We start from the raw sequence: 23364 nt of genomic DNA on the forward strand, positions 1-23364 counted from the left end.
GCGCCTCTAATTTGCACCCCCTTAGTTAGCCATGACTGCGTTTTGCTTCATGCCTAAGAGACTTTCAGCCGGTCTGTGCCTGGTTGTGGGTGGGAGAAAAGGGTCTTTAAGCCTGAGAACAATACAGCAGCCCCACATTTCATGAAGGGACTGGTCCTTAGTCAAATGCAACACCACGAAACAGAAGAAAACACGGCCCTTCTGTACCCCCTACCCCACCCGGATCATTGACAAATAACGCACCCTACCTCACACTGCAACAATCACTGAAGGCTTCTACTTGACGTCAGCAAAGTTAAAATTGGTTCAGTTTTGGTTTTTTTTAGCTTTTCTAGCCTCCTAGATGCCACAGGGTCATCCTATTTTAAAGCAGACTAAGCATTTCTCTTGCAGGAGTGACATGGACGTTTGAAAATATACTGAAGTCCATAAAAACGTAAGAGCTGCAGTGATCAGGCCCAACGCCTCTCTCGGCCAACATTTTGTGCCTGCAATGGCCAAACGGATGCGCAAGGGAAGCCCCCAAGCAAGTCATGAGAGCAAAAAAACACCCTCCTGGCCGTGTTCCCTAGCAACTAGCATTGAAAAGTCTGCCTCCAATACTGGAGACTATATACAGCCTTCCTGATTAGTAGCCATTGGTAGCCTTATCCACCATGAATTTGTCTTTTAAAGAATCTTCTTTTAAAGCCATCCAGGATGGTGGCAACAAATTCCATAGTTTGCCCTTTTGTCTGTCTTGAATCTCCCACTGTCTAGTGGGTTCGAGTATTACGAGGGAGAGAAATTTCTCCCTATCCATGAATAATGTTATACACCTCTTATCATATCCCCCATTATATGCCTTTTTTCCTAGCTAGATAGCCCTCAATGGGGCAACCTTTCCCCATAGGGGAGTGGCTACAGCCCCTTGACCATTTTGGTTGCTCCCTCCCTTTTTTTGCACTTTCCCCAACTCAATAATGCCCTTTTTGAAGTATGGGGGCCAAAACTGTACACAGTTTTCCAAATGTGGTCACACCGTGTATTCGTAAAAAGGCATTATGCTACTGGTAGTTTTCTTTTCGATTCCTTTCCTAATGCTCCCCAAGATGGAATTTGCTTTTGTTTTTTCACACCAGCCGCACGCTGGATCAACGTTTTTCTCGAACTATCTTCTTCCACCACCTTAAGATCCCTTTGGTGTTCACAAGCCCTCAGTGAAATATCCCTGTACACACACAGAGCTGAGAAGAAGAACTAAGAGCGTAAGGCAACCTTTCCCTAACTAAACTCCCCTCCAAATTCCTGGCCATGGGCTGGGTAAGAAATTATTATTATTATTATTATTATTATTATTATTATTATTTATTAGTTATTATTATTATTATCTAAATCCTCAGGAGAGCCTCAGGCTAGGGAAGGTGGGTATAAGGCCACAACCTCAAAAGAAGAAGTGGGAACTCCGTGCAGAGCTTTCAAAAAACCCTTCTTCCTTCCGCGAGGCAGCCCCTGAGCGTCTGAGTCTGGGTTCGGACGACACGCTAATCAAAGGTTGTTCCCCATTCTGTTCCTATTTAACCCCACCACCACCACCACCACCACGTTAATTAGCGTGTCGTCCGAACTCAGCCATTCCGGGCGATGCGTCGTCTCTGCTGCCCCTTCAACGTGGGAAGCTGTTCCCTCCAGATGTGCTCCTCTGTTTGTCCTGTTCCTGAGCTGGATGGTTTGGGGCAAGTCCAAGAATGCCCGCTAAGAATAGACCGCCTGCTTCCATCCCCGCCTTCAGTGCCCTTTGCGGACCACCCTTTCTTTGCGGCCAGCGCGACGCTTCGGAGCCAACACCAGCTTTGCCAAGCCACAAGCATCCCAGGAGAGGAAGGCAGCCCTACGCAGGGCAGGGCAGAGGAACAGCAGGGGCACCTCTAGACGTTGGAGGGGGGGCGCGTGCGAGGAAGACATGGGTGCCAGCAGCAGCAACAGCTCCCCTTCTTCTCCCCAGTATCTCTCCTGGGCTGCTGTCCAGACTTGGTTCCACGTTTCTCCCTGAGAAAGTGCTTAAAGTTCCACCACGACGAGCCACCGCTGCCTCCACGGCTAATTGGGGGGCCAAGAAGGTGCTGGGCAGCACTCCTTGTCCCGTCCTCCGCCGGGCAGCCCTCAGAGGCGGCCCAGGGAGGCTCCAACTCTGCCAGCACCAGCCTGGGCGATGGCAGGGAAAGGTGCCAGCTTTAGGGCTTCACAGGTCCTTGCGGCAACAGCAGCAGTGCTCTGGAGTGTTCCCATCCTGGCCTCGGGCTGCTCCAGTTCGCCTTGAGGCGGCTCCTTCCACAACCCCAAGATCCCCTTCCCTGTTCCCAAGTCCTGAGTGAAAGATCCCTGCAATAAATAAATAAATGCTGCCACAGGACGCTTCTAGCGCCCGCAGCAGGAGTTCTGGAGGAGGCAGAGAGGGGGGTGGAGAGAGAGAGAGAGGGGGGGTCCTGAGGAGAAGGTGGAGGGTGTGTGTGAGGGGGGGGTGTTTGTCGCGGGTTTCCCATTCCGACGTGCACCAGAAGCGCAGCCCGGGAGACCGAGGAGGAGTGGGGGGTGGGGAGAGAGAGAGGGAGAGGGAGAGAGAGAGAGAGTCCTGAGGAGAAGGTGGAGGAAGGGTGTGTGTGTGTGGGGGTGTTTGTCGCGTGTTTCCCATTCCGACGTGCACCCGCCCCGCCATAGAAGCGCAGCCCGGGAGACCGAGGAGGAGGAGGCGGAGTGGGGGGAGGATGTCCGCCCCCGGGCCTGCTTCGCTCGCTCTTCGCTTCCCCACACGAAGGGAGGATGCTGAGGGCTCCGGACCCCACTCCCCCGCCCACCGAACGTGTGAAGGCGCAAACACGGGGCGGGGAAGAAGGACCCGCTCGCTCGCTCGCTCGCTCGCGCACGCCCTTCCTCCCCCCCCCCACCACCCCGGTCGGAACGGGGCTCACCCGGGCCAGCAAGGGCTGGGGCTGAGGGGCGCCCCGCTCGCCGCCCCCTCCGCGCCGCCAGCGCCTGAAGCTCCGCGGCGGCGGCGGCGGCGGCGCCTGTTGCTCCTCCATCCCGCCAGGCCCGGGGGCGACGCCGCTTCGCCTCAGCAGCAGCACCGCGGCGGCGACGACGACGACGAAGCCGCCCCCCGCCGGAGCTCCCAGTCCCGGGCCGACCCCGGCGCCATCTTCGGGCTCCTCCGGACGCCGCGCTGAGGGAGAGGAGATGGGGAAAGGGGGGGGGGGGACGGGGACGGCCGGCCTTGGATTGCCCCGCCCCGCGGAGGCAGGGAGAGGGGAAGGGATGGACGGACGGGCGGAGAGAGACCCCCCCTCCACCCTCCCTCCTTCTTTGCGCAACTTCAGCCCGAGTTGTGGAAAAGTTGAGGAGAAAAGAAGCCCCTCCTTCGGACACCCACTCGCCCGCCTTTCTCCCTCCCCGCCTCGCACGTCTGTACGCGCCACACACGCGGGATGGAAGTACTGCCCAGTGCCAGAGGCAGTAAGCCTACGTACACCAGTGTCTGGGGAACCCGTGGCCTGCTCATGGCTCCCTGTGGTTGGCCACTGTGTGGACAGAAAGCTGGACATGGACCCAGGGCCGGTGCAACCATTAGGCCCACTACGCAGCCGCCCAGGGCGCAGACCTCAGAGGGGCGCCGTACTGCCCTTTAAGGGTCACCGTTTTATACGAATTAGCTGTTTTAAGAAAAAACAGAATAAGTTCAAGTTTTGTGCTTTTTATTTTTTCTACAAAACATGTTCTTAAAAATCAAAGTTGGCAAAAAAAAAATTGGGGGGGGGGGAGAGTACAAGTAGCTCACCTTGCCTAGGGCGCAAAATAGTCTGGCACCGGCCCTGCATGGACCCTTGCGCTCTTCTGATGTTCACAGAGCAGGATGCTCATGGGGGGTGCTGAGCCAGGGTGCCAGTCCCCAAGGCAGGGGGGGGGAGGGATCCTCGAGGCAGCTGGTGGATCAGGCCCGTTCCCTACAGTGACGCTGTTGGGTTTTCAACGGGGCTCCCTGGTGCACAGGGAGATAAATGGTGCCGCCTTCTCATCGGGACTTGACATGTTAATTGTCACGACAGCCCGTGAGCAGAATGACAGGCGGGAAGGAGCGCTGCTTGACCCTCAGGACAAAGAGAGAGAAGGAGGCAAGGGAAACCTCTCACCCAGCACTTTTCCAGCAGGACCAGGGTGCCCCGGCCCCTTACCCATCACCCTTCCGCATAGAGGCCACCCAAATATTTCACCGGACTGATGCCACAGGACCGGTGCGAACAGAACAAGCTTTCGGCTGCCCACACAAAAGCAGCATATACGCCCTTTCCTGCAAGGCACTGAGTCTCTCTGGTTTTAGTGTTGTTGTCTTTTATTTATCAATGATTAATGTTCTAAAATTATATCTATCTATATAAAAAATACAAGCACAGCAGCTGTTAAAACCGTCAGTTGGCTTTTTGAACCTTGGAGGGCCCTGCCTCTTCTTGCTCAGCAAGGCGGCGTTTTCTGCTTCTGGGTAGCTGAAAGAGAAGGCAGGAGAATTAACTTCTCGTCCTTTGGGACCATCTTGCTGCAAGACAAATAGGACACGGCAGTTCTCCGGACACCACAAAGGCTCAAGTCGGACGACACAATAAACCAGAAGGAGATGTGTTGTCCGAAACGACAAGTCATGCAATCAGCAGGCCAACCGGAAGCCGTGGCATGAAGGAGCTTTGCAAACCATCCATCTCTCTCCAAACAGAGCTTGGCGTGATGCCCAACTCATAGGAGCAGTCCTCCCTCTGCCTCCAAATGATGCCTCCTGCATCATTTATTTGAGAGTGATCTTATGAAGCGCTCAGGAGATGAGACAGCAGCTCTAAACCAAGCGTTGTCTGCAGTATGCTTGGAAGCTGAAACCATGGCTTGGAGCAATGTCTGACATTTAGCCTAAGTGACAGTGTTCACCACCCCTTCAAAAAGCTATTTTAACTTCATTTATTTCATGCCACTCTTACAGATTTTGCCGTTTTCAGTATATTGCTTGTAAGATGCTGTTCTATTTGTTTCATTAATACGTGCCAAACCTTTAATGTAAGCCACCTTGGGATTTTATTTCAAGGGCAGGGTAAAATAAATAAATGAGATTATATTATGCATTTTTGAGCATCTGAAGTAGGAACACAGGAATATGCCTATGACTAAGTCAGATCTAGTATTGTCAACATTGACCAGCAGCCATGGCTCTCCAGGGTTTCAGGCTAGAGTTCTTTTCCTTATAGAATCATAGAATAGCAGAGTTGGAAGGGGCCTACAAGGCCATCGAGTCCAACCCCCTGCTCAGTGCAGGAATCCACCCGAAAGCATCCCTGACAGACGGTTGTCCAGCTGCCTCTTGAAGGCCTCTAGTGTGGGAGAGCCCACAACCTCCTTAGGTAACTGGTTCCATTGTCGTACTGCTCTAACAGTCAGGAAGTTTTTCCTGATGTCCAGCCGGAATCTGGCTTCCTGTAACTTCAGCCCGTTATTCCGTGCCCTGTACTCTGGGAGGATCGAGAAGAGATCCTGGCCCTCCTCTGTGTGACAACCTTTGAAGTATTTGAAGAGTGCTCTCATGTCTCCCCTCAATCTCCTCTTCTCCAGGCTAAACATGCCCAGTTCTTTCAGTCTCTCTTCATAGGGCTTTGTTTCCAGACCTCTGATCATCCTGGTTGCCCTTCTCTGAACACACTCCAGCTTGTCTGCGTCCTTCTTGAATTGTGGAGCCCAGAACTGGACGCAATACCCTAGATGAGGCCTAACCAGTGCTGAATAGAGAAGACCCAGTACCTCACGCGATTTGGAAGCTATACTTCTATTACTGCAGCCCAAAATAGCATTTGCTTTTCTTGCAGCCATATCACATTGTTGGCTCATATTCAGCTTGTGATCTACAATAATTCCAAGATCCTTCTCGTTTGTAGTTTGTCCTTGTCCTATTTTGTCCTTCCACACAGAGATGCAACTGGTCTCGAAGGTTGGATAAAGCATTTGTGGCCACAGCTGCTACCTGCAGCCTACCAGACGAGTCCAGGAGCACCCCTAAGCTGCACATCTGGTCTTTCAAGGAGAATGCAAGCCCACCCAGGTCTATGCAGATCTGCCGACTTCCCAACCCACAGAAGCCCTCTTTCCTAGATTAAGTTTCAGTTTGTCCTCCTCAACCATCCTACATCCAGATATTAATTCCAAAGATCCAATATCTCCTTTTGGTTCCAAGGTGGGAGAGAGAGAGAGAGAGAGAGATGAGTATAATTTGTGCATTGGTGACGATAAATCCAAACTTCTGAGTTCCTTCTCGCAGGGGCTTCACATTGATGTTAAAGAGCTTGAGACATCAAATGGAGTCCCATGGCAGCCCTACAAGCCAAAGGCCAAGGGTGGACCAGAAGTCACCCAACACTACCTTCCGTGCCTCCTAATCCCAGGCCTGATAGCCAGGACACAGAGATGCCACAATCTGACAATTTGTCAAACCCCGCTGAGAGGGCCAGAAGAACCAAGACGGTTGTTCTGCCGCCATCCAGTCCCTGGCGCATGCCACCCATTAAAACAATCCAGGGTTACAAACATGCCAGCTTGCAAATGTATTTTCCAATTTAAAAAGAGAAATAAATCACCTTTTGTAAATTGTCAAACAGGTTGTTTTTTTTGAAGCAAGAAAACAAAAACATTAAAAATAGATACCAAAGTTGGAGGCTCAGGTGTAAGCACAGAATCCTGTGTCTGAGGGATTAACCGTTGAAAAGTGCGCTTCATATTTTCGTCCTGTGAAAAATATATATCAAAATATATATGCGTTCATTGAAAACGAAGCAATAGTAGAGACACGCAATTCAAGCATTTGGTCAACCAAACCCTGGATGAGCACCAGTTGCATCAAGTGGGGAGCAGGCAGTGGAGAGAAGTTGTACACAACACTGAAACTCGGCCAGCAGAAGAATGGGTAGAACCCAAACTGGGAGTGAGGCGCCTCAACGACAGGCCTGACACTCCCAAAAGGCAGGGTGCAGTGTGTGGCCTCTGACAGCCAATTTTGGGATGCCATTAAAGGCAACCAAATTGTCAATTTGGATTTTCTGTCTCAGACATCAACAGCTCTTTGGCAATCTACCTGCCCAAGGATGGAGATGTTTCAAAGAGAGGCAAGTACACAAGACTCGGGGAAAAGCCAAAATAGAGCATGTACACAGCTTCAATCTCAGCCAGGAGGTGATGACTCCTCCTTGGCAGACCAAAGGCATGGTGGTGTCAAGGCCCTGCTAACAATGGGGACATACCACTCACCTGGTCCACCGCTATCATTGCCCTGATCTCCCTGCCTGGACTTCCTGCACATCTCCTTGTTCATTAAGCTGAACTAACGGGCTTCAAGGCCAACAACGCCTTCACATTTCAGTCAGGAATAACCGTATCTAGCCAGACAATGTCTCCCCCCACAAGATACCACCTCAAATATTGAGGCAGGCGCGTGACAGGCAGGCTGTCTTTTACCTGGATAGGATTACGTGGGTGAGCACATACCTGAAGCCAGGGGTGCTCCAAGGCCTCTTCTATTTTAAAGCGCTTTTGTGGATCCACCACTAACAACTTCTGCACGAGGTCGAAAGCTACAACAAGAAAGCAAAATACTCTGCAGTGAAACCGTCACTTTGTGCATAACGCTTTGCTGCACTTGGGGAGCTAGCCAGGAGCTGCCTCAGACCAACAGCATCACCACGTCCACTTGAAACTCAAAGGGGCCCCAATTCCCGGGCCAAGATTTCCAGCCTGCTCATAATTCTTTCTAACATGGGAATACGGAGCTGCCTTTAGGTATATGCAACCCGGACATTTCCCCTGCAGCTGCGAGGAAGCGTTGTTGGTCTGGCAGCTACTTTATCCCTTCCCTGTTCAAGGAACTGATGTGTGCGTGCGCAAGGCTGGATCCTGCTGCCATGGGAAAGCCCTTGCACATTTCAGAACTATGCACAGATACGCATACGTTGTCTGGGTTCCAGCCAAGCACGGTTCTCCCAATTGCTGGAATAGCAGAAAGGACCTTCAGCAGCCCCCAACAGGGAAGGCAGGCAGGCAGGCTGTGGTCGCATCCGCCGTTCTTGAAGCCAATCGTAGCTCTGCGGCCGAGGCAAGAGGGATGCACTCAGCTCTGAGGCCAGATCCAGATATCTCGTGAGAGGTTGTCTACCCAGAAGACACCGCACGGCTTGCTTCATCAGTGGGAGAGGGAGGAGGCAACTCGCCTCTCTCGCCAGCTTAACTGCGGGTGAGGAGTGAGTGGGTCTCCTTCCAGCCTTCTTGGAACCTGCACATGGCTTTCTGGGGCAAGGGAACCGCTTTAGATCCTTGTACTTGCCTAGTCGACTTATTTATTTATTGCATTTTTATACCGCCCAATAGCCAAAGCTCCCTGGGCAGTTCACAAAAATTAAGGACTTCACCCTCAACCCTTGAACTTGTGTCCATGCCAGGGAGGAGGCCTCCAGTGCACCTCTTGAGTCTTTCCCCACCCTCAACTGGCGCTCCCAACACATTCTAGCAGACCCAGCAGGTATCACAATAAAGCTTGTGTGCAAAGTGACGTGTTTATCAAGGTCTGCAAAAAGGGTTCTTGTGTCAACAGTGGCCTGTGCTATTTCCACACACAACCCCCAACACAGCAGGTGCCTCTGTGGCCAAGCGACACCCCCTCCTCCTCTGAAACAAGATCACAACAACGCCCTACCTTCTTTCGACACGTGCTGCCATATTTCTGCACAGTAGAAGTAGTCTCCTCTGGCGATCTGCTCTCTCAGAGACAGCCGAGTATTTTTACTGGAGAAGGGTGGATAGCCGGAGAGGCTAATTAAGACAAAAAAAGAAGGGATACGAGCTGGTTCAGCAATGGGAAGCCATGCAGTTGCTGCTGGCGCGAAAACTATTTCATAGGGTTGTGTACCACATCAGAAAGCCAATGAGCCTGTTCAGACGACACTTCAGGCTCTGTGGTTAAGTGAAACTGTGGTTCTCTGGGTTAGCACTAACCGCAAGCCGTGCTGTCACACACAACACTTTAAGCCACAGTTAGAGCCGCTAACCCTGCTGCAGATGGTCCGACTGGAGTTAGCAAGTGAGCATGATTTAGCAAAACACATTGCGCGAGACACCCTAAACCCTGCTGCTTAACCAAAAGCCTTAACCAGCAGGGTTTAAGGTGACTTCTGAACAGGCCCAATGGGGGTGGGAATTCCAGGCTCAAAACCACCCTTGAAAAATCCAAAATGTAAGAAGGAAAGCATCCAATCAAACAAAAGAAGGGAGAAAAAGGGTCCTTAGGATGCAAAAGGATTTATTTATCCAAAGCCTGACGTGTTTCGGCCTGTGTCCTTTTCAAAGGCCTTCTTCAAGGGGCTTACTTGTTAGAAGTTGTCTGCAGTTTTCCATCTAGTAATGAACTGTCTTGCAGTCACCAGTGATTAATAGTGCAAGACAATTCATTGCTAGGGGGAAATCTACAGACAACTTCTAACAAGTAAGCCCCTTGAAGAAGGCCTTTGAAAGGACACAGGCCAAAACGCGCTGGGCTTTGGATAAATATATCCTTTTGCATCCTGAGGACCAGTTTCTTTCTTCATTTGTCAAAACCACCCTTGGCCACAAGCACAGCCGGGAAGCTTGGAAGGCCGCTCTCACACCCACACTCCCCAACTTTGCCGTACTGGCTGCTTCCAGGTGAAGATGCAACTAACAGCCTGGTCCTACGCATGCTCACGCTGAGGTCCCACCCATTTCACAGGGCAAGCGCGCACGGGACTGCAGCATGGTGGAAGCCCAGGATGCAACAGATGTTCACTCACAGGCATGCATGCTTAATAAAAGGACCCTAACCCTTTGCCTGTGTTTACAAGGGCAGCTCTTCTCCTTTTTTTCCCCCTATTTTTTTTTTACCACATAAAGAGAATCACTCCTAGACTCCAGCAATCCACCGAACGTCCATATCCAACCGTCCCGGCAAAATTTTGAACTTCGGGAGCAAGATAGTCGGGCGTACCACATAAAGTTTTCATGAGCGAGGTTTCTCCAAGAATTTTGGATTGTCCGAAATCTGTAATCTTGCACAAGGACAGTGAGAGAAGGATGGATCAGAACTTCAAAGACGCTACTTATGCTACCCCAGCTTATATACATCTGCAGGTACACAGGACTGCTCTCCGCCACTCAAGTCCATTCATGAGAAGCTCCCACTTTTGACCCCAAAGCAGACATTCATCTAGATGGGAGATCCAGTGAAATCGGCAAGATTTAGAACATCTAGATGGGAGATCCAGTGAAATTAGCAAGATTTGGGGAGCATTGTAGACCGAGAAGAGCAATAAACTACACTCATCATCGTACACCTCCATTTTCTCTCACACACACACACACAGACACTATGCTCATGTTGTGCACAAGGCAAAAAGCCACCTCAAATTTTGTATAGAATCCTCAAAATGCCTCATTATTATTATTATTTATTTATATAGCACCATCAATTTTAGATATTTTATTCCACGTCCAGAGAAGCAGCAGAAAGTATTGGGGGCTTGTCCAAAGCCTCACAAAGCAACTGCATTTAGAGCAAATGGGGGCGGGGCGGGGGGAAGAGTGATGGGATTCTTAAGACCCCTTCTACTCACCTTTATAAGGCAATTCTCTTCACGAGACGCTAAAAGCACGTTCTCCAGTTTTAAGTCCCGATGAATAATGCCATGTTCATGAAGGTACTTCGCACATTGCCAAAGAGAGAAAGAATATTGCAGTTAACCGACAGGTCTACAGCTCACAGTCCTTTGCAGGTAGCACCTTTCCCCCTTTTATAAACAGACATTTGGAGTACCTGGCCGCCTTGCCTACTTAGCCAACCTTCTTAGGGGTTTATAGAATCATAGAATAGCAGAGTTGAAAGGGGCCTACAAGGCCATCCAGTCCAATCCCCTGCTCAATGCAGGAATCCACCCTAAAGCATCCCTGACAGATGGTTGTCCAGCTGCCTCTTGAAGGCCTCTAGTGTGGGAGAGCCCACAACCTCCCTAGGTAACTGGTTCCATTGTCGTGCTGCTCTAACAGTCAGGAGGTTTTTCCTGATGTCCAGCCGGAATTTGGATTCCTTTAACTTGAGCCCGTTATTCCATGTCCTGCACTCTGGGAGGATCGAGAAGAGATCCTGGCCCCCCTCTACATGACAACCTTTTAAGTATTTGAAGACTGCTATCGTGTCTCCCCTCAATCTTACCTTCTCCAGGCTCAACATGCCCAGTTTTTTCAGTCTCTCTTCATAGGGCTTTGTTTCCAGACCCCTGATCATCCTGATTGCCCTCCTCTGAACACGCTCCAGCTTGTCTGCGTCCTTCTTGAATTGTGGAGCCCAGAGCTGGATGCAATACTCAAGATGAGGCCTAACCAGGGCCGAATAGAGAGGAACCAGTACCTCACGCGATTTGGAACTATACTTCTATTAATGCAGCCCAAAATAGCATCTGCCTTTCTTGAAGCCATATCGCACTGTTGGCTTACGACACGCAGGAACTATCTTGTATTTTAATCTTTGTGCAGTGTCTATAAAACGTGTAAAGTTTTATATACAACAGCAACAACCATTGAAGACTAACTATTTTATATTCACCATCTATATTTTAATTTTTGCCCTAAGAGAATAGCATAACAATCTACTGTTAACAGATCCAAGCTCCAAGTGCAATGCTTAGAACTGATCTTGAAAGCAAAATAAATAAATAAAATTATTGAACTCCCAGTCCTGAACAGAACGAATGAATAAATAAATCTCCACAGTGGGAACTCAAGGAGCAAAGTCAGTCCCAGGAGGGCACGTCCCAACATTCCCCATTACCTACTAGAATTCATTTTATGGCATTAAGGCAGAACTCCCAAGACACACAGCACTGCAAGACTTTCAACATGTCTGTCAAGATGCAACTCTACAAACATAGCTCTCTAATTTATATCACTATCCTGCCTTTTTCATTTCCTTTGAACTTCTGCTTGGGCCACAGCGGGCCTTCTCTGTAGCGGCCCCCACCCTCTGGAAAACCCTCCCTCGTGCGGTTCGGGAGGTGGAAAATGTAATATCTTTTAAACGCCTCCTAAAAACATATCTTTTTAGACAAGCCTTCCCTGGACTCTAACTTATTCTGGTTTTATGTGATTTTTAAAGTTTTAATCTGGATTGTTATATTACGGTTTCAGTTGTAAACCGCCCAGAGAGCCTAGGCTGCTGGGCAGTATAAATATGAAATAAATAAACAAACTAATAAATAATGCCTTTCTATGCATTGTCTAGATGTCGGGGGGAAAGTACGTTTCTCTTTACAGACAGTCATTGCGTGATCCACCCAGTTGATTTTTCTCTGTGCTGCGTTTTGATAGCATAAAGCTAACAGCAAATACATAAATGGAAACTCTAATAGTCTAGTAAAGCGTAGTATGGAGCAACAGCCAACCATGTTTTGCTTCCTAAAGCTGAGTTACCTGCACGGCCAACAGCATCTGGTAGAAATAAAGCTTGCAGGTTGCTTCACTCAGTCTTGCTGGGGGCACGACTTTGTCAAACAGCTCCCCACCTTCCATCCTGAAAGACAGAGCGAAGAATGAGTCACTTCCAGAGCTAGGTTAAAGGGGCAAATGTGTGTTCAGGATGGAAAGAGGGTTCATTTAAAGGTATCTACTTCATCGTTGGGGATAACAATATCCCTCAATATGGCGTGCAAAGAGCCAGAACTAGTCATGGAATTCTGTTTAAAAAGAAAAATAAACTGCAAGGAACCCAGGATTGTTGTTCAGGGAAACCTCTCTGAACAAGAGGATAAAAATGCCTGGAGACCTTGATCATGTATTTTAGTCTTGTCCTAATATTAAAAAAAAAAAATACTAGGAAACGGTTTTGCAAAAATATTTACGAAATGACGGGACATACGATATTGATGGATCCACTGTATGTTTTACTTGGCTATGTTAAGGATTTAAACTTAACCTGTGATTTGGAGCTTATTGTTAATCTTTTAACAGTTAGTAAAATACTGAGAGCTTCTTTCTGGAAGAAGTTCAAGATCCCGACTAATGAAGATGGGTTCCAGAAGGCCTGGGACACAGATCAGATGATAAAATTGACTTACTTAAGAAGATATAAAGAACAAGGCTCTTTAAACAAGTTTATTCAAAACTGGCCACTTTTTATAATGTATTGGAGCTCTAAATTCATGAATGGTTCGAGTCTTTATGTTACGTTTAAGAACGTAAGAAGAGCCCTGCTGGTTCAGACCGAGGGTCCATCTAGTCCAGCACTCTGTTCACACAGGGGCCAACCAGCTGTCGGCCAGGGACCAACAAAGCAGGACATGGTGCAACAGCACCCTCCAACCCATGTTCCCCAGCAACTGGTGCATATAGGCTTACTGCCTCGGATACTAGAGGAAGCACATAGCCATCAGGGCTAGTAGCCGTTAATAGCCTTCTCCTCCAGGAATTTATCCAACCCCCTTTTAAACCCAACCAACCAAACAGCCCTGAACCCGAACAGCACATGTCTTCTCCACATTCTCATGGAGGCTTTCAGACACGGCTACACTCACAGCCTATGGGCGTAAAATCCAGAAACACCAATAGAGGCAGGTGACTTACAATTCCAATACAATGTAAAAGTCTTCGCCTTCGAAGAAGTCTATTATCTTGATTAGGCAGGGCTGTAAGAGGGAAGGAAAGGAAACTTTCTAAGAATAAACCACCCACAGAGGAAGCGTTAAGGATTTTGTTTTAAGGGGGGGGGGGGGCTTGCGATTCCACTTGCAAAAAAATGAAGGAAACAAATTCACTTTTTCTCTGCAGCCAGAGGGCAGCACAGAACCCTCCATGAGCAGGAAATGGCTGTGGACGAGGGAGATGAGGAACATCTCTGCTCTGAAGCCTACATATGCCGCTCTAGGAGTTTTACATCAGAAAGCCAAAAAAATTAAATTTTTGTGAACCGCCCAGGGAGCTTCGGCTATTGGGCGGTATAAAAATGCAATAAATAAATAAAGGGTACGAGTGGGACGAGCAACAAAATATTGCTCCTGACCAGGGTTCCAGCCAGCCATGGCCTCTTCCAAGTTCCTCCATTCCATTTCCACCCCACCCGCCCCCATTTCAACAACCAACCAGTATTTCATGGCCATTAAGCAGCCCAGTTCTTACTGGACTGTTTTTGGAGAGGCGAAAAAGCAGTCTGCTTCAAAGAGTCACTTACATGATCGACCTTCTTTAGAATCTCCACTTCTGTTTCCACATTAAAAGGCTTGTTCTGCTTTTAGATAGAGGAACATCAAAACATAAAGTCACTTATACAGCTCTAGCCCGTCCAATTAGTTTGAGGCGTCCTTGAAAATGGAAAGAATCTCACACCTACAGAACGTCAAGACCCAATAAAGGTGCTAGAGCTTCATGGTAGACCAAAAAAGCAGGAATTAGGAAAGCCAAATAAGGAGCACTCAGCTGAGCTGCAAATGAAGCCTAAAAGCCAGAAGTCCACAGAAGTCCAGTCCCAAGGGAAGATCTTCAGATTTGAAACAACTGGGAAAAGTCTAGAGCAGCCTTCCTCAACCTGGGGCGCTCCAGATGTGTTGGACTGCATCTCCCAGAATGCCCCAGCCAGCTGGCTGGGGCATTCTGGGAGTTGTAGTCCAACACATCTGGAGCGCCCCAGGTTGAGGAAGCCTGGTAGAGACTGGGAACTGGAGGAATTCTGGTCTCTGTAGAAAAATTATACACATCGCAGCCGATAAAAAATTGGATATTAAGACCATGGGTTGTTTAAGGGGTCTGGGATGATTTGTCAACCATGGCAGCAACCCACAGTCTCTGGGTTCGCTGGTGAGGGTAATTGCACAAATACGACCGGCAAAAAGCGTGGTTAACAAACCACCCTAGCTCATTAACTGTGCTGGCGATGGTGCGAACCGGCCCATTATGTCCACGTTGTGTGTTTAGGATTGAGAGCTCTGCCACTTAAAATGGCAAGCTAACCGAAAAATATTTAGCACAAGCAACTTTGCACCTGGCTTGCACAAATAAGAGAGCTGCCTTTTCTCTTCCCCTTTTACTCCACAACCAGCTCCTTCATGGGTTATGGAGCATAACATGCAAACAACCGAGTGGTTAACCCAGCAACGAACTATGTGTGAATCAGCGAAAGCCACAAAGATTTTTTAAAATTGTTTTATGTAACACCCACAACAGCCTCGGGTGTTCTTCAAAGATTATTTCCCTGTCATCAAAATTAATAAATAAATAAATAACTGCGCGGAGGACCAAAACAAACAGAGATACTTACATTCTCTGGCAAAACATCCGCCATAAACCTCCGCTTATTTATTATTTTGATAGCAACTTTGTTACAGGTGACGCGTTCAAAGGCCAGCTTCACCTCTCCGCAGGCACCACTAGTAGAAAAGGGAAATTAATGATGGGGCAGCTTTGAAAGAAATACATAGCACGTCCCACAGGAACCAGTCATCCAAAGGCACTGCTCTTGTCTCTCGTCTTCCAACCCAGGAACATCAGCTTCGGAGTTAAAAGGAACCAGGAAATCTCCTTATTAAGATTGCCTAACTTAGAGGGCGGCTTAGCAATGCCAGCCTTGCCCAATGGCATGACACACCGTGGCCTCAACAGCCTTCATCCAGTTCACGCACCACGACATAATCACCTCCTGCAGCCATGACTAGATGAAGGTCAAGAACCAGGAGCTAGTCAGTAGGAAGCCTGACTCGGGGCTTGGGATTCGAGCTGTTCTAGAAGATGCACTACCAGCTTGGGAGTTCTCCTTGATCCTACGCTGTCTCTCTAGATCTTCAGGAATGCATTTGCAGCTGCGATCCTTCCTGAACTGATCTGCATGGCGACGGTTCTCCATGCCTTGGTTACACCACGTTTAAGCTACTGCAATGCGTTCAATGTGGGGCTACCCGTGAAGGGTGTCCGGAAGCTTCAACAGGTGCAAAATTTAGGCGACTAACTGGTGCATGTTATCCAGACCGTATTACATTTGTCCGAAAAGACCAATTCCAGGCTCAATTCAAGGAGACAGTCTAAACCTTTAAAAGGCTTAGGACCCAGCTTTCTAAGGGACTGCCTGTTTTGCTATGAACCTGCCGAAGGATTAAAATCTGCAGGAGAGGCGCTACGGACGGCGTCATTGCCCGCAAAGAACCCCAAACACTCTCACTCCAGGAGCACAATTCACAGGTCCACTTGGCAAAGCCCCACACGTAGTTCCACGTCAAGCAAGGGGTAGCCCCTCCCCACACCAAGAGGATTTTCTGCTCAGCCAATCAGGAGAGCCCCACCACCACCAAAGACCCAGTCGGAAGAGACCAACGGGGTCTCTTTCTGACCCGTGTTGCTTCACGCCAGTTCACCGCAGACAGCATCTCCGAGAAAAAGCAAGAGGCTGGCAGGAAGCGCCCCACGAAACCCGTCGAAACAAATGCAGCTCCTCTAACTTACCTGCCCAATTGTTTTGATATGATATATTTGTCCCTGAGCTCCTGGGGATACTCCGACTGATGATCGTCCATGAGGTCAGAGAACACAAACACTGGGAAGGCGAGTGGAGAGCGGAGTCCCGTTACTAACAACCTAATTCCTTTTCCTAATCCAATAACCATTTTTGCAACAGAAAGCCACAACACGGCTCCTAAACCTCCATAGAATCATAGAATAGCAGAATTGGAAGGGGCCTACAAGGCCATCGAGTCCATTCCCCTGCTCAATGCAAGAATCCACCCTACAGCAGCCCTGACAGATGGTTGTCCAGCTGCCTCTTGAAGGCCTCTAGTGTGGGAGAGCCCACAACCAGTTGTCAGTGCTGCAGCTAAATTCAATGGAGGGGATCAGAATGAATATGTTGTCTCAAAAATAACAACATTAATTGTGCGGAATGATTTTTTCCCCCCATCTGTCTTCATGGTGGAAGACGTAGGGCAGATAACTTGTACCTAAACTGACATTTCTCAGGAAGGGAGCCTGAAGAATTGTGGCAATTGCAGGTGACAAGAGACAAAGGTCCATGCCTTACTGATGTATTAAAAATTGACTCATCACTGGCTCCAAAGAGGACCCAGCCTTAAAGAATTCAAACGCAACACTGCTGATCTTCTAACAACAAAAAAGCCTTTTTTTTTAAACATAATCCTCCTCTCCATTTTATCCTCACAACAACCCTGTGAGGTAGGTTGTGACTGGCCCAAAGACACCCAGTGAGCTTCCACAGCTGAGTGGGGACTAGAACCCGGATCTCCTGACTCGCAGTCCAAGACTCTAGCCACTACACCACACTGGCTCTGCCCCTAAGATCAGCCTCTACCAAACAGGGGGAAGAAAGAAGTGGGGTCCCCAAGGATCTGTATTGGGACTGGTGTTTTTTCACACGTTCAGAAATGATCTGGAGTTATGAATGAGTGGTGACGTGGCCACAGTTGCTGATGACACCGCCTTATTTAGTGTGGTTAAAAGGAAAATGGATTGCAAAGAGTTCCAAACGGATCTCTCCAAACTGGAGGAATGGGCATTAAAACGGCAAATGTGGTTCACTTCCAGGCAGAACAATCTTAACTGCGCATATATGTTGATGGGGGTCTCAGCTGATAGTAACTGACCGAGAAAAGGATCCTGCGGTTGTGGTGGACAGCTCAATTAAAATGTCAATCATGGGTTCAGCAGATGCAAAAAAGGCAAATTCCATGCCAGATATCATTAGGAAAGGGATTGAAAAACTGTCAGTTGTCTATGTGAATCTGCCTTTGAATTCAGCATAGCATTCTGGCCACCAAGGCGAGGTGACGGCCACCAACATAGACAGACGGCTTTAAAGGAGAATCACACAAATTTATGAAGGCTATGCAAAGCTGGCTCAGAATGTTTTGCTGCCTGAGGCAGAACCGCAAGTGCCACAAGGCAAGGCACAGTACCCAAAGCTGGTCAAGTTATTCTGGCACTTGAGACAGAAAATCTCACAAACACCTCTTCCCCCTGCCTGGTAGGAAAAATACAATAGTTACAACTTGCTGCCCTTTCAGAACACAGAAAATCAGCTTTCTGGGGCAGGTGCCTCACTCTGCCTAATCGGAGGGCCGGCACTGAGGCTATTGATGGCTACTAGTCAGGATATAAAACCTCCAGTATCAGAGGCAGTATACCTCTCAATACCAGCTGCAAAGGAACGTGAGGAGGAAGGTGCTTTTGCACTCACGTCCTGCTTGTGGGCTTCCCATGGGGATATCTGGTTGGCCTCTGTGGGAACGAAATGCTGGACTAGATAAACCTTTGCCCTGATCCAGCTTCAGGGCTCTTCTTTGGTTTAGAGCTATAGCAATGGAGATTAATGTGAGATCTGAGCAGTTAAATGACTTCTAAGAAGATAAACTCTTCATAGTTAAGACTCAACCATCTGGAAGTTTCCCAGAAAAGAGGAGCCCCCTTAAAGTCATGCAAGAGGCAGCTGGACAACCATCTGTCAGGGATGCTTTGAGGTGGATTCCTGCGTTGAGCAGGGGGGTTGGACTCGATGGCCTTAGAGGCCCCTTCCAACTCTTACTATTCTATGATTTTATGATGCGCAGAAATACAAAACAGAGGATCCTACAACGTTGCTGTTTTGCAAAGAATTGCCCAGCCTCGGAAATTCAGTTTGTACCCTCACTCATTTTCTCCAGAACAGTTAACCCGGAAAACATATTCAGCGCCATTTCATAAAACCGCGTGGCTGTAAAACCATGAGGGTTGGGAGAGCAGTTGTGAGAATCCAAGACTCCACTCCCCCAAGCCTGATTGCAAGGCATGCGTTCAATTAACCCAAACCAGGCCAATTTCTGTGCAAACGCAATGGGGAAAAACATGAACATGCTTCTTTGCGTACAGCTCTAGCACTCTGGACAGGATTATAGCTGCCGCCAAAGACAAAGCAAGCCGCCTTTCAATGTCTCTTACCTTTGTTCTGGGGCAGGGAGAGGGCAATTTCAGCTACATGAGCCAAGGGAAGCTTTCGGCCCTTACCAATTATTTTCCCATTGATGAAGGTCCCATTGGCACTCTGGTCTTCAATGTAGGTCACAGAGCAGGTTCCTGGTTCCTGGGAAAAAGGACGAGGACGACAACAACAACAACAATAAAATAATAATAATAATAATAATAATAATAATAATAATAATAATATATTTATTTATTTTTTACCCGCCTCTCCCTTTGGATCAAGACGGGGAACAACATGAATACAATACAGTATAAATCAGATAGATAAAATTAATTAAAACAGTATATAAAATCAATACAGCATCAAAATAACAATAAACAGATCTTAAAAATTCTTGGTTTAACATTCATCTGGGTAGGCCTGCTGGAAGAGATTAGTATTTATGGCGGTCTTAAACTCCGAGAGAGCGTTAAGTTGACGAATCTCCTCCAGCAGGCCATTCCACAGTCTGGGGGCGACAAAAGAAAAGGTCCTCTGGGAAACTGATGTCAGCCTAGCTTTGCCTGACTGAAGTAAGGTCTCGGTATGCCGATGTAGGGGGAAAAACGCACCAATAAGCGTGGATGCTAAAAAGAGAAATCAACTCTGGTGCTTGATAAACGTGTTAAAAACTATTTTATTCTTTAAATCCAAAAACGCTCTGCTCAACGTTTCGGATGTATCATCCTTCATCAGGAGCTATAATAAAATATATTTTTTTAAAAAAATAACAAAACAGGAACAACACCCTTGCATTACTGAAACATTTCATGTAGAAACCTCTGCTACTCCTATCTACAGATTTTGTAGTTGCCACAAGTCGTGGAGACTAAAGGTTTTTCTAGGGACACTTTTGTCTTTATCCCTCCTCAGGATTACATAATGTAATTTGCTGACCCTTAGTTCACAAATTTTACACTTCAAAAATCTAAGCTTTTCTGATTTATCTCATCACCTCCCCGTTAATGGTTTAATTTTTGATTATATGCGATCACTATCTTCTCCCATTGACACCTTGCCATAGATATTTTACTTTCCCCTGGCAATGCCTTGCATAGAATCTAAACTATTACAGTCATTGCATCACTATACGCCCCAGGAACATGTACATAAAAATACAAATACATAAATACAAATACAAAGCCAAAACTTGTTCTCTCTAACCTGGAAACAGTTGCGTTTATCAAGCACCAGAATCGATTTCTCTTTTTAGCATCCATGAAGTAAGGTCTCCCCAGAGGACCTGAATGTGTGGGGCGGATTGTACGGGAGAAGGCGATCCCGCAGGTAACCTGGACCCAAACCATGTAGGGCTTTAAAGGTAATGACCAACACTTTATACGTCACCCGGAAACTAATTGGCAGCCAGTGGAGTGATTTTAATGTTGGAGTAATATGCTCACCCCTAGATGTACTGGCGACCAACCTGGCTACCATATTTTGAACTAATTGAAGTTTCCGAACTAGATACAATGGTAGCCCTATGTACAGCGCATTGCAATGAGCCACTGTGGATCAGAAGCAGCCTATCAAGCATGATGATTAAATGTCTCACTTCCATAGCACTTTTTTTAGCCTAAAAAATACTTGGGGAGCTGCTCCTGTACCTCCTGAACCCTGATCAAACCAGACTTGAGGGCACATCTGCTTACAAGTCTTCCCTCATGGCAGAATCGCAAGTTTATTTATTTAAAACATTTCTTGGCCGCCTTTCAGGGCAGAATCCCTCGCAAGGTGTGCTTACAAACAATAAAATACATTAAAACAGTTAAAACATTTAAAGCGATAAAAACCGCCCAGAGAGCTTCGGCTATTGGGCGATATAAAAATGTAATAAATACATACATACATACATACATAAACACAATAAAATAGCAAATGAAAAAACAAAAACCAACAATAAAGCCAGCGACAATGGCAAAAGCAGCAACAGCAGTGCTCGTATCATGAGAAGAGAAGAGCACTGTAAAATACATTTTCAAGGCCTTTTTAAAAGCCTGCAACGGCAGTATGTGCCAGACCTCCGATGGGAGTTTGTTCCAAAGGTGCAGGGCCGCTGCAAAGAAGGCCAGAGAAGTGAAGAAATCCAGAAACTTCTTCAGGCTACGCAGCATGAGGCCCAGACAGACTCTGCTAGCCAGAAGGCATATGCAACCCACCCATTCATTTTTTCCAAGGGAAGCCACCAGAAAAATCACTCAAGATGGAACTTTCATTCTATGGGAGAGAGCAAGAAGGGATCCCTTTAGAACTTACTCTGAAGATGCGGAAATGCTTCTTGCTGTATTGCTTGTAGAGGTCCGTCTCTGCCAAATTCAACTTAGCAAAGCTGTAATCGCAACTCGGGTCTCTGCCGAACCAGTACTCATTCTTGACGCAGTCTGGTGTGGGATCAAAGGAAGAGTGCAAAAACCCCATTAAGGTTATCCCCAGGCAAAAAATGCACCTGCAACATCATCTGGGCAGAAGAACAAGGATAAAGCGCAACCAGGATGATCAGGGGACTGGAAACAAAGGCCTATGAGGAGAGACGGAAAGAACTGGGCATGTACATTGATGGTGCTATATAAATAAATAATAATAATAAAAATAATAATAATTTAGCCTGGAGAAGAGAAGACTGAGGGGAGACATGAGAGCACTCTTCAAATACTTAAAAGGTTGTCACACAGAGGGCCAGGATCTCTTCTCGATCCTCCCAGAGTGCAGGACACGGACTAACGGGCTCAAGTGACAGGAAACCAGATTCCAGCTGGACATCAGGAAAAACTTCCTGACTGTTAGAGCAGTACGACAATGGAACCAGTTACCTAGGGAGGTTGTGGGCTCTCCCACACTAGAGGCCTTCAAGAGGCAGCTGAACAACCATCTGTCAGGGATGCTTTAGGGTGGATTCCTGCATTGAGCAGGGGGTTGGACTCGATGGCCTTATAGGCCCCTTCCAACTCTGCTATTCTATGATTATATGGTATTTTCCCAAGGGAATCAAAATTAAAATCCAACAACGGTTTATGAATGAGGACTCATTAAACTTTTATCCTGTGAAAATATCACTTTTCTCGCTAGTAGCAGAAAACCAGCAGACACAGAATAGGAAGAAAAGGTGATTTCCAGCCAAAACGCAAGCCTTGCTATTAAGGAATCACCCTCAAAGAAAAGGAAAGCGCCACACACAATGCATCTTGGAACATAATGTATGGCAAAACAAAATTACATATAGGAGACCAGAGGTTTTTTGCAGTGTGGATATCGCATAAAACGTGGCGAGATCCTAAAACACAGGTGGATGAAATCCTGGGACGTTTTCCTTCCAACGCTAGCAAAACTCCTCACTGAACATCTGGGCTGAGAGGCCCGTGCCAGCATTTGCCTTTAGCCTCAAGTGTTCTCAGCGAAGAAGAACGCCGCAGCCGGCTCAGACTTCACACCACGGCGACAGGCGGCGTTTTGTGCCTCTTGAGCTGTCCTGCCCTCTGCCAACCGGCCGGCGGCATCCATCCGAGATGGGCACAGGTGGGTGGGTACGTACCACAGTTGGGGAAGCCCTTTGCCAGGCTGAAGAGGCGTCCCCAGGGCTGCGGCGAGGGCTCGCCGGGCTCCTGGTCCTCCGGGATGGAAGGCAGGTCCTGGGTGGGGAGGGTGTCCATGGAGCTGAGGGTGCCGGAGCTGGAGGAAGACTGGCTGGTGCCCTGCGTCCCGCTGGAAGAGGAGCTGGAGCCCTCCTGGGGCGTCTGGGGGGCAGCGCTGGCGGGGGTCTCCTCCTGGGACATCTCGGCGTCAGGCGCAGCCCTGCTGAGGGGAAACACGTGGGTTAGGAGCCGGGCTCGTCACGTCTGAATGTGGGGCTGGGGGGGCTGGGGTGGGGGGACAGAGCAGGGTTTAAGGACCCGATCCAACAAGGCCAGCTGGGGAAGGTGGGCTTCGGGCAGCCAACACATCCCCCCTCCCACACCTGCCCATGAGGAAGAGGAGGAGGAGGAGGAGGAGGAGGAGGAGGAGGAGGAAGAGGGCGCCAAGGCTGGGATCTCCGTCCACACGAAACCAAGAGGTTGGGAGTGGGGATTGGGGTGGGGGGGGTTAGGAAGCCACTTTCAGCGCCACACTCAGCTGCCCCCTTCCCCTGGGGCGGTGGGCATGGGGAAGGGACTGCTGCACAACAGCCCCGCGAGGTAGGCCAGGGGGGGGCTGCAGCCGCCGCTCTCTTCTCCCCCCCCCCTCACGCGCACCTGGCTCCTCCGCCCGGACTCGCGCCTTTTCGGCGGCCCCGCCCCCCTGGCGCGCGCAGGAGGGAGCAGCAGCAGCACCAGCCAATCGCGAGCGAGCCAAGGCCG

At 48.5% G+C, this 23364-nt stretch overlaps 1 protein-coding gene across 2 annotated transcripts; it reads right to left on the reverse strand.

Annotated features, from left to right (window-relative positions):
* Positions 1-4394: 4394 nt before the first annotated feature.
* Positions 4395-23290, reverse strand: CHEK2 (checkpoint kinase 2). Of its 2 annotated transcripts, none has more exons than XM_063143767.1 (15): positions 23260-23290; positions 22563-22822; positions 21290-21414; positions 19012-19153; positions 16531-16621; positions 15356-15464; positions 14273-14326; positions 13669-13730; positions 12520-12619; positions 10671-10757; positions 9943-10106; positions 8741-8856; positions 7540-7625; positions 6703-6783; positions 4395-4514 (listed from the first exon to the last, which is right to left on the reverse strand). In XM_063143767.1, the coding sequence occupies exons 2-15, from the start codon at positions 22801-22803 to the stop codon at positions 4440-4442; spliced, it is 1533 nt and encodes a 510-aa protein (XP_062999837.1). In that variant the 5' UTR covers positions 22804-22822; positions 23260-23290; the 3' UTR covers positions 4395-4439. The 2 variants fall into 2 exon arrangements, with proteins under 2 accessions (XP_062999837.1, XP_062999836.1); XM_063143766.1 differs by having other exon boundaries at positions 14273-14329.
* Positions 23291-23364: the final 74 nt, after the last annotated feature.

The sequence above is a fragment of the Elgaria multicarinata genome, chromosome 18 (assembly GCF_023053635.1).
Source record: "Elgaria multicarinata webbii isolate HBS135686 ecotype San Diego chromosome 18, rElgMul1.1.pri, whole genome shotgun sequence".
Classification (NCBI taxonomy): Eukaryota; Metazoa; Chordata; class Lepidosauria; order Squamata; family Anguidae; genus Elgaria; species Elgaria multicarinata.

Coding starts and splice junctions, on each gene's coding strand:
- CHEK2 (XM_063143766.1), bottom strand. CDS start 22,803: ATGTCCCAGGAGGAGACCCCCGCCAGCGCTGCCCCCCAGACGCCCCAG. Junction 13,731..14,272: donor TTCTAAAGAAGGTCGATCAT/GTAAGTGACTCT, acceptor TCCCTCTTACAG/CCCTGCCTAATCAAGATAAT. Junction 10,758..12,519: donor AGATGCTGTTGGCCGTGCAG/GTAACTCAGCTT, acceptor CAATGTGCGAAG/TACCTTCATGAACATGGCAT.